The sequence below is a fragment of the Sparus aurata genome, chromosome 20, assembly GCF_900880675.1.
Source record: "Sparus aurata chromosome 20, fSpaAur1.1, whole genome shotgun sequence".
Lineage (NCBI taxonomy): Eukaryota > Metazoa > Chordata > Actinopteri > Spariformes > Sparidae > Sparus > Sparus aurata.
The window spans coordinates 6,101,990-6,111,956 of record NC_044206.1 but is presented as its reverse complement, the minus strand read 5'-3'; the positions used below and the strand labels follow the sequence as shown (position 1 = coordinate 6,111,956).

The window sequence follows — 9,967 nt, the reverse complement described above, 5'->3', positions numbered from 1 at the left end:
GAATTTTACCCATTTGTACAACAGCTTGGAAATCTAATGTGTGGTCACCAATTACCACTAATCACCCAGGGGAAGTCAAGTGGCAGAAGCTTAACACGCTCACATTTGATGTGAATGTAAGCATCGTGCTGAATGGTACAAGGATGCCGGCCATTTATCTCAAGAGAAAAGTCATTTATTTTGGAAAACAGGCATTGCATGCCTACATTGTGCAAGACAGTACTCAGAAGAAGTGCAAGGAGTGAGTGCTATTTCTTCACACAAGCAAGCTGGGCTTGCTTTCTTGTGTTGGTCTGTTGAGTAATAAATAAGGAATAGAGCACCTTGTTCACACCATCTGGTGTCACACACCAACATTGAACAAAGCAGCTTTCAGTGTTCATAGACCAGAAAAGTAAAGACAGCATAGGACATACATTCATCAACACTGAGTGTAACACTGACATACTGCCCCATGACTAACAATCCAAGTTTGTTCCAGTATCCTTCAGACTAATGTAACAAACAGCAACTGGTTGAAGTCTTTGAAAATAGCACACAGCAGTTAACTAAAAAAACACAACAACCTTCATTTGAAATCTATCAGTGAGTCAACAGCGGCAAAAGGTAATTCAGCTGCCAGGGTGCACGTTGACTGGCCCAGATATTTAATAGCAAATTTTCACTTTTCTACTTTGAGTGCGAGTTCTTGCCCTAATTTGACATACGATGTCAATAAATAGGCGCAATAAATAAAGAGAAACGGTGCAACAAAGCAGTAGGTTTTTCCGTATAATCCAAGGACCACTGACTGGCTTTTCAAAAGCACCTCACAGTCCTCGTCAGCAAGTTGAGTTTGCCAAGTTGTCATCACATGACCTAAGCACATTTGAACCAAGAATTAGGTTATTAACTGAGTGCTTCCCATCTGGTGGCTGTGAGAAGAAGTTGAACGTTCCAGATAAGAGTCAGTAAGTGGACCTTTAGTGAAGGTGTTTTTTTTGGTTTGTTTTTTATGAACTCATTTAAAATCAATTAGGGAAATAGAAAGTAGACTTGCACAAGTCCTGAGTGTAGAAAACAGGATCTGATCACATGTAGCATTTAACTAATTCTGATTCAAGATCTTAAAAATGGACCATCTCTGCCATGTATCCATTATATCCGATTGGGATTTTCATTTAAAGGGTAACATCTGCCCTCTTTCCAATCCATCCGTCCCCCTGCACTCTCTCTGTGGTTTCTCTCTCCATGTCATTGCCAAACATTATCCACTTTTGTGTCCTCATGTGTCACAGTTTGTCTCTCCTCATTGCTAATCTTGTTCCTCACAACATCTTGTTTTCATCTCCGCCCTCCTCCCCCATCTCCTTTATCATCATCACCTCCCCTGGGGCCACAGCATCAACTGTCCCATTCTCTTTTCCTCTCGGCATTTCGCCTTTGTCAGCTTCCTGGCCTTCGTCACCATGGTTCAGCCTCTCCATCTCTGAAGCGGTCGCAGCCATCTCCACGTTGACATCTGGTTCTTCTTGTTTCTTTCTAATGCAAAAGAAGTTCCCCATGCTGATGACAACAGCCGACAGGGTGACCTCACAGCCAGCCAACAGGAAGACGTACATGTACTGATGGGTGGCATCCAGTAGGCGACCTGGTGGAAAATACAAGAATCATCGCAGTTAAACACCTTCACTGTACAAGCTTCCGCAATTGCAATTTTCACGGCAGAAATGATTAGAGCCCTTTAGTTTTAATTCAAAAACCAAAAAAAAGTTGTTTAGACTTCTTTTAAACGTGTTGGCACTTTAAATATGAATTCACAAATCAGTGAAAATCATATAAAAACGTGATTTGTGTCACAAACACCTTTATTTAACCTTTTACTGTTTTTTTTTAATAGTTTTTTTACTTAGATGGACACTGAAATATCTCGTTTACATTACGGGACCTAGTTTACAAGAGAAAGAGTACCCCAAAGGCTTCATTTTGTTCAAAATGGGCAAAAGCTGATAATAATTAACCAAAACTCATTCAAATAAACAAATGTGCCAGAAGACCGAACATGAGGGGAGACACATTCACATTCATTCCTGCCGGGCTCTGACCTGCTCCGGGAGGTCCCAGTAGAACGGCAATGGCCTCCATCAGCAGCACGAGGCCGATGGCGCTGGAGAACTTCTCTGTCCCTACGATGGCCATGAGGACCTCGAACTGCAGCGCTCCCACCATGCCGTAGGACATACCAAAGAAGATGCAGAAGACCACCAAACCCGAATAGTCAGTCGCCTGCAAGGAAATAAACAGGACATTTTCTTAACACGACACGGGGGCAGGTGATGAGACAGGCCTTGTTAATCAGGGCGTCTTTGTAATGAAGAACCCCGTCGCCGCATTGTTACCTGTGATCCTATGAGGTCGGTGCACCCATTGAAGAGAATAGCAAAGGCGAATAGGTAGACACATCTGGGCCGTACACACTTCATTCCTGCTATGAGCCCCGACAACGGCCGAGCGAACATATCGACGAATCCCAAGATGGTGAGCAGCAATGCCGATTTAGTGTCCTCATATTGGAGGTTTTTAGCATAGCTGACCACAAAAACAGGGGGCACAAACAAGCCCAGCACCATGATAGATGCTGCAGTGGTATAGATGAGAAAGCCTCTGTCCTTGAACACGCTGAAATCCAACAGTTTCTTCTTCGGAGTCTCCTCTGTTGCAGCTGGAGGGGCGCTCTCTTCCAGCTCCTCGGCCTTCTTGGAGATCAAGGGCCTCATGAGGGCACCACAGGCACAGCAGTTGAGCAGCATCCCTCCCAGGATGAGGAACCCCCCCCTCCAGCCGTAATGGTACTGGAGAACCTGTCCCAGTGGAGAGAGGCAGCACAGTGCCACAGGGCTGCCTGCTGCAGCCAGGCCGTTGGCTAGGGGACGTTTCAGACTGAAGTAGCGATTCAGCATAATCAGAGATGGCTGAAAGTTCAACGCCAGGCCCAGACCTGAGGAGACAGGCAATGCAACAGAAGTAGCAGAAGTAATTAACTGACACGCACACGCACACACACACTCATCTAAAAAAAATTAAATAAAATCATCCTTCCGTTTAAATCAGGTCCACTTATTTAGTCTCTGCTCAGTTGTTGTCCTTAAACCACACTCTCAACATCTGCATTTTAAACAATGATGAGAGTTCATACAAGGAATAATCTACTGCTCAACGTCAGCACAATCAATGAGCTGATAATTGATTTGGGAAAAAAGGGGGCAAACAGGTGGTGCGCCACATCATGAGGTGGAGCAGGTGAGCAGTTTCAGCTTCATAGGAATTACCATCACGGAGAATCTTGATCATCACACATCACCACCTTGGCTAAAAAAGCACAGAAAGGGGTTCTACTTCCTATGGAAACTTAGGAAGGCTAAATTCCAGAGAAAGATTCCAGTCATTTTTTTTCCAGAGGAGCAGTGGAAAGCACCCCGACTGGAAACATCACAAACTACCGTGACTCATGCGCGGCCCAGAACAGGAAGGCTCCACGGCAGGTGATTAAAATCGCCCAGAACATCACTGCTGCCCATCTATAAAGCATCTACCATGCAGATGTATTTGACTTGATTTGATCATTGAGTCTTGTATTGCGGCAGAGTTTGGAGCCTGTTCTACTGTAGTCTAAGGGAGATGCATGGTTAAGCAGACTAAAACCTGAGCTATCTATGTCAGCTATGCCCTTTAATGAAGAATCGCCCAGGCAAAATAAAATACCTCCCTTCAGAGAACGGGCTAATGACGGCTGACGTGCCAAAATGTGCACGTTTGCTGCTGGTCTCCAAATTGTAATATCTAAGTATCTGTTGTGCTGTCAGCGTGGTGGGGAATGGGCAGAGCACTCCACCTCTCCCCCCTCCGTCTCACAGGTCATTAATGTAGCTGATTGGGGCAATGTTTTTTTTAAGGTGCATTATATTTAAATTAACATCATATAACATAAAATCTTAATTAGGTGATTTATTTGCATTCAAGTTGCGCTAATCTCACGATGGATTTATATTGGACTAAACCATATTGGATTTATGAGGTCAGTAAAGTTCCATGGTTAGAAGGTTACATTTATTTATCATTTAATAACCCCATGACTGCGAAATGAAATTGAATTTGAGTCCTTCTAAGCTCCATGTTTACCGGTTCCTGCTGCAGCAGAGAGATGAACCTGTTTCCTATCAGTCCATTATCCTCTGTATATACTACCCATGGTCTCTCCGCTACTCCGGTGCCAGATTGTTCCGTCATGTGTGGTGAATATAATCAAGCTCATGTTACTTCCTCAGAGAATTTGAGGAAGAGACCGTCATCTCCACACTGCGCCACCCGACCTGCCTGCCCGCACGTTTCATTGTTTAACATTTGTGTGTTAAATTAACACCCTTAGACTGTTTCTCTGCCCAGGTCTCTGCATTTTGGGTCCACACCAAGTATATAAAAGTAATTTGTCGGATGCGTTATAACCAATAGGACATGCCGAAGCACCCTACTGGTGAATCACACCAGTCTACTGAAATACATAAAAATACTCTGCTCGGTAACAGTTATATGTGTCTGGTCTGGTTTTTCCACAAAAAAAGTATAATTACCACATTAAAATGACCCAAAAGTTTTGCAAACTCAAAACTGTACAAATTCCCAGAGCCCTGCTTGTCCAGCCATCGGTCCACAACCTAAAGACTGGATAAACTTATCAAGAAGGCCGGCTCCATCCTGGGATGTCCTCTTTACCCAGTGCACGTGGTGGGAGAGAGCAGGATGATGGACGAGCTGTCATCATTGCTGGTGCAGGAGTCCCGCCCCCTGCAGGTCACTACCACAGCACTGTGCAGCTCCTTCAGTGATAGACTGATACACCACAAGTGTGTGAAGGAGAGGTATCACAGGTCTCTCCTTCCTGCTGCTGTCAGACTGTACAACCAGCAAGAGCTCCATACAGACCTCCCATGTGCACTATGTCATAAATAAACTCTCTTTTTTGCACTAAGTGGACGATTTTCATACCCATATTTATTGTTTATTAACAACCACACACTGCCAGACTGCTTAGAATTACACTGTTCACAGTGTAAAATATTATGTATACACAATGTATTAGGGCTGGGCATCACCAGGTACCTCGCGATACGATACTATCACGATATTTTGCTCACGATAACGATAATATCACGATACAGCGATTCTGCGATAATCGATTGATTGCAAGGAATTTCATCCACGATACATCACGATATCTGTGTCACTGAAGAAATTCAGAATTTATTGACTGCACTGAATCCATTTCACAGGAATTACAAACATTGTCAATCAATTTCACATGAATGACAGCCAAGTAAACAAAGAGTATATTGCACAGTGTCTCTTCTTAACACACACACTGACTACAACTATCATTGAATATCTATATGTGTGGGTTTCAGAGCTACTTAAACCATTTTTTTTTTATTTTATTTGGTTGTATACCTATGTTTGAATAAAGATAAAGCTGTCCTCCGAAGAGGGGTGGTGGTGGTGGGCCAAAAAAACCAAAATAAATAGAAATAGTAAATTTTTTTTTTACATTTTTAAATATCGATATTTGGCACCTGTGTATCGATAACGTACCTAAAGACGAAATATCGCGATATATCGTAGTATCGATATTTTGGCACACCCCTACAATGTTTATGAGTCTATTTCTATTTCTTACCTTTTTATTATATTGTTTATTTTGTACTATTATTGTTTATTGCAATGTTGCTGTTCTTTGGCTGCTGTGATGAAGAAATGTCCCTATTTGCGGGACAGATAGAGGATTTCTGCCGCTGATTACATCACCAGAGGAACATCAGCAAAAAATGACATTCAAGAAACCAGAAACGGCAACAACTATACTTTTTTTTTGGAAAAAACCATATCAGACAAATAATACTGTTTCAAGCAGAGTATTTTTATCTGAATTGATTTTAAATAGACTGCTGTGATGATTTTCACCAAATTTCAGTTTCCCTGTCACATGTTTGCGTTTTTCCTATTTGTGAATCAATGTTGTGACTTTACCTGTAATAACTCCAGCGCATAGGTAGATGTGTATAATGCTGGTGGCAAAGGAGGCCAAAATCATTCCCAGCGAGGCGAAGAGCCCTCCAACCATCATCACCGGTCGGCAGCCAAACCTGTTTACCAGTACACTGCACAGAGGGCCTAGGGCAAAACACAATTAGTAAGTATACAGTATGTGTAATGTGGTATAAAGCAAATCAGTTAATCAATATCAGACGTGTATGTTATCCTCGTTTACCTGTGCCATAAAGCATTGCAAGCAGAATTGATGAGATCCAGGCGGTGTCACTGTAGCCGACATCAAACTCGCGAATCAGTTCCTTGAAGAAGACGCTGACGGCCTTGGGGAAGGCGTAGGAAAAGCCGGTGATGACGAAGCAGCCGGCCAACACTGCCCAACCCCAACCGCCGTCTGGCGCCTTCACACCAGGAGGCCCGTCGTCCACCACCGCTCCTCCCATGATGCTTTCTGGCAGCTGGTGTTGTTTTCAGTGGCTGTAAACACAGTTGTAAAAGACACAGATTTATGTCAGAAAGTCATCTTTCATATTACATTTGGGAATCATTTCAAACTATAGTGCTATCCGAGAGCACTTGTTGCTTACTCGAGTTTAAAACCAGGAGTCAAATCAAATGTGTGTGTAGTTAATACTTCCATTAGTGCAGGACAGTGCATTTGTTACTGGTCATCCAGCTCCACATGAGAGTCTTTTTTTAAATGTTGTTTGTTTCAGCATGTGTTGTGTTCATTGCAGTAAGGTGGGAACACGGTATCTGCCGGGGCTGATTAATTGTTGACATAACTACAATCCTTATCGTGCTCTCATTCATTGCATTAATGTGTCCTGCATTCACCATCCTTTCAGAATCCGTTGTTAAAATAGTCACATCTGTGTTGCAAAATGGACCGTGTTTCTTGCATGTGTTATTTAAGAGCTTTTTGGGAGTTTGTTTGGTTTGTTAAGCCTTCTTGATAGATGATAAGCCATACATTTGTATGTGCAGTGACTATTAAAAAAAAAGTATTCACCCCTTTGATCCCCCTTTTATTGCTGTTATAAATGGAATCATGGTCAATATAATTTGTATTCTACAAAGTAATTTCAATTAATTAAAAACACATAATGAATAATTAGTGATTGCAGAAGTATTCACCCCCTTAGAGTCAGTATTTAGTAGATGCAACTTTGGCTGCAATCACAGCACGGAACCTGTGAGGACAGGTCTCAGTCAGGCTCGCACATCTGGACACTGTAATTGAACTTCTTTTCTGCTTTGCAAAAACTGCTCAACCTCTGTCAGTCTGTGCTGAGCTCGGCTGTGAGAGGTGTGTATTTAAGGCATCTTGTCCATAAACCAAAATGACAAAAGTTTAAATGGTGATTTAGGTGCATAGGCCGCTTAACATTTTGCTCTTTCTGGATTCAAACAGGTATGTTCTTATGTGTTGTACTCCCATTGTCACGTCTGGTAAAATACGTTATTTATCTTAAAATTATTGTTGTAGGTGATTGTGGTGTTGTATGTTTCTCATGACCACCATGGCAATTTGTAGTTTTAAAAAAATATCTTTAATTTCTTATGTCTTATGTTGACCAACAGGCTGTAATGTGTGAAGCCTCTTGGGTGAGAGGGGAAATGTTTTCAGGAAATGGAAAACAAGTCCAGTTGCCTACAATATACATCATTTAGTATTACCATGACCTGGATGACTGAGAACCTTCATCAATGTGTCTTCATACTATATATATTGTCTGAACTAAATTATCACATCATCAACTTTGCCAAACTTGAGAAATCAACTATAAATGGCTTTTTCGGAATGTTAAGGGTAAGCAAAATGCATATCTAATCTAGTTTATGTGGTATATAATCTAATGATCTGTAATGGGTAGAATTTAGGCTAAGTGGGAGATATTTTATTTTTTTAAATATATACGTTTTTAAACTGTTCATTCAGATTCAGATTTCTATATTCACTGCCTCAAACATGTGCTACAATTATGTTTTTTTTTTTGTTAAAATAGTTAATTTTCGAGGCTTTTCCAAGCAATTGTTATGTGATTGTTTCTTATCAAATCAGATTATCAAAGCCAACCTTAACGTCTCTGTGCCACCTCCTGTTTCTCTAGATCCGGCTTACACGGGTTTATACACCAACAGTTACAACATGTTATAATAACTTTGCTTACACCAAGCACTTCCAATACAATTTATACATTTACATCTTTATTCATCTGCCCTTCACTTGGTCCCCTGACATTCAGCCTTATTGCCTAACAAGGCAAATATGCCTTCATTCTAAGAGGGCAGGTAATCAAACACATAGCTACCACTGAAAAACAGTAATCGCACGATATGTAACATACCATATGCTTTGATTAGGAATCAAGTCAGTAATCAATAACCAGGGCGGTGTCTACGCAGAGATATTCTAGAGGATGTGCGTAGCCTATCTTTCAATGTTTCGTAAAACCCAGAAGTGATGATGTTGCAAGTCCTGACATCATCCGCTTCAGAGATGCAGCCGAGCGCACGTAGGCAGCCCGACTGCTGCGTCACATCCAAACGGTAGTCCAAACTGAGAGAGAGGCTCCCGATGACCGCTCTGTGTGTGAAATGACACCCACTCACTCATCGACAAACTAATACACAGGAAATAACTACTATTTCGATAGCATATTTATTTCCTACCTAACCCAGTCTCGAACTCACGGAAGTTTGTGAAAAGTCCACAGTGGGCACAGTCTACACCGTTCGTTGTTTTGTTTGTGTTGTGTTGTTGTTGTTTTGTTTTTTTTGTTTTTTTGTTTTTACTTTACACAGTACATATCAAAGCTTTCGGCCCAATCCAGTGAGTCAGATGCCTGTGTAACTTGGTCCACTTTATAAGTGACCTTCTATTTTGCTGCACGTGTGATGTGAATGTCACAGACAAATGCGGATAACTAAGTGACGAGAAACCTCGGTCCTTAGAGATTAACATGTTATAACAGCTTACATATACCAGACACGTTAAGGATTTATAATACAATTAGCACATTAATATTATTTTTGATAAAATAAGTAAATAAATAAGTAAATAAATAAATAAATGAATAGGTCTATCCGCTTCACTCTTGGTCCACTCCAGTCTTATTACCTGCCGATATGTTACTTTGGCGTGTAACAGGTTCGAAAAGAGCAAGAAGCAGGCAGTAGCCATTGTCTACACATACCGTTGGTTAAAAAGAAAATCAATAATCACACGGTACCTGCTGAGATGCTGTCTTCCTCCTTCCTTCAGAGGCGCCTCTACACGAACCGTCTGAGCGTGCTTCCTATATCACACGGTAGCGGCCAAACAGGAAACTCCCGCGGTGCTTCATTAAAACTCCGCCTCGTCAAGTACCCGATCCACACCGGCTGACACGCCTCACTCCCCCCACGCACCCCGCCCCCCCTCCCTTCCTGCTCAAATTGACCAAGTTCTAAATGGCAGCCCGGCACCGCAATGTCTGTATCTTCAATTAGGCCTTTTTATTGATTTAACACAGTTTTGCCGCCAGCATAATTTGATAAATTGCCAACAAACCCTCAAAAGCCAATTTATCACATTTCTGTAGAAATACTGAAGAAATATCAGACGACCAATTTAGTGAGTTTATTATGTGATGGCAGTGACACTGGAACCGGGTGGTGCCAATGTGTTCTTCACGTGCTCACTGTATGTCCCTCTGGGTGAAGTGGCCAATGAACTGTACTGCTGTCTGTTTTTTTTTTCTGCTTCACAGGCTGACGCGCATGCACAAGTTTTGCAGTTATGTCGTCATCTTTTATATGTGTTCTTAAATAGATTTTGTAAAAGTGTTAAATTACAACAATTTACAATTTTAACCGGGAACTTTTTGTCTAGCACAGTAGCTGG

At 41.8% G+C, this 9,967-nt stretch overlaps 1 protein-coding gene across 2 annotated transcripts; it reads right to left on the bottom strand.

Moving 5' to 3' along the window:
* Positions 1–153: 153 nt before the first annotated feature.
* slc16a3b (solute carrier family 16 member 3b) lies at positions 154–9,434 on the bottom strand. 2 transcript variants are annotated; one of them, XM_030400768.1, is made up of 6 exons: positions 9,315–9,434; positions 6,299–6,555; positions 6,058–6,201; positions 2,379–2,977; positions 2,085–2,265; positions 1,274–1,630 (listed from the first exon to the last, which is right to left on the bottom strand). In XM_030400768.1, the coding sequence occupies exons 2-6, from the start codon at positions 6,519–6,521 to the stop codon at positions 1,308–1,310; spliced, it is 1,470 nt and encodes a 489-aa protein (XP_030256628.1). In that variant the 5' UTR covers positions 6,522–6,555; positions 9,315–9,434; the 3' UTR covers positions 1,274–1,307. The 2 variants fall into 2 exon arrangements, with proteins under 2 accessions (XP_030256629.1, XP_030256628.1); XM_030400769.1 differs by lacking the exon at positions 9,315–9,434 and having other exon boundaries at positions 154–1,630; positions 6,299–6,521.
* Between the last annotated feature and the right edge of the window lie 533 nt (positions 9,435–9,967).

Bases quoted from the DNA above. Each gene is read 5' to 3' on its own strand.
- slc16a3b (XM_030400768.1), bottom strand. From the start codon at position 6,521: ATGGGAGGAGCGGTGGTGGACGACGGGCCTCCTGGTGTGAAGGCGCCA. The intron at 6,202-6,298 runs GTAAACGAGGAT...GTTTTGCCCTAG, and splicing joins TGCAATGCTTTATGGCACAG to GCCCTCTGTGCAGTGTACTG. The intron at 2,266-2,378 runs GTAACAATGCGG...ATTTCCTTGCAG, and splicing joins CCGACCTCATAGGATCACAG to GCGACTGACTATTCGGGTTT.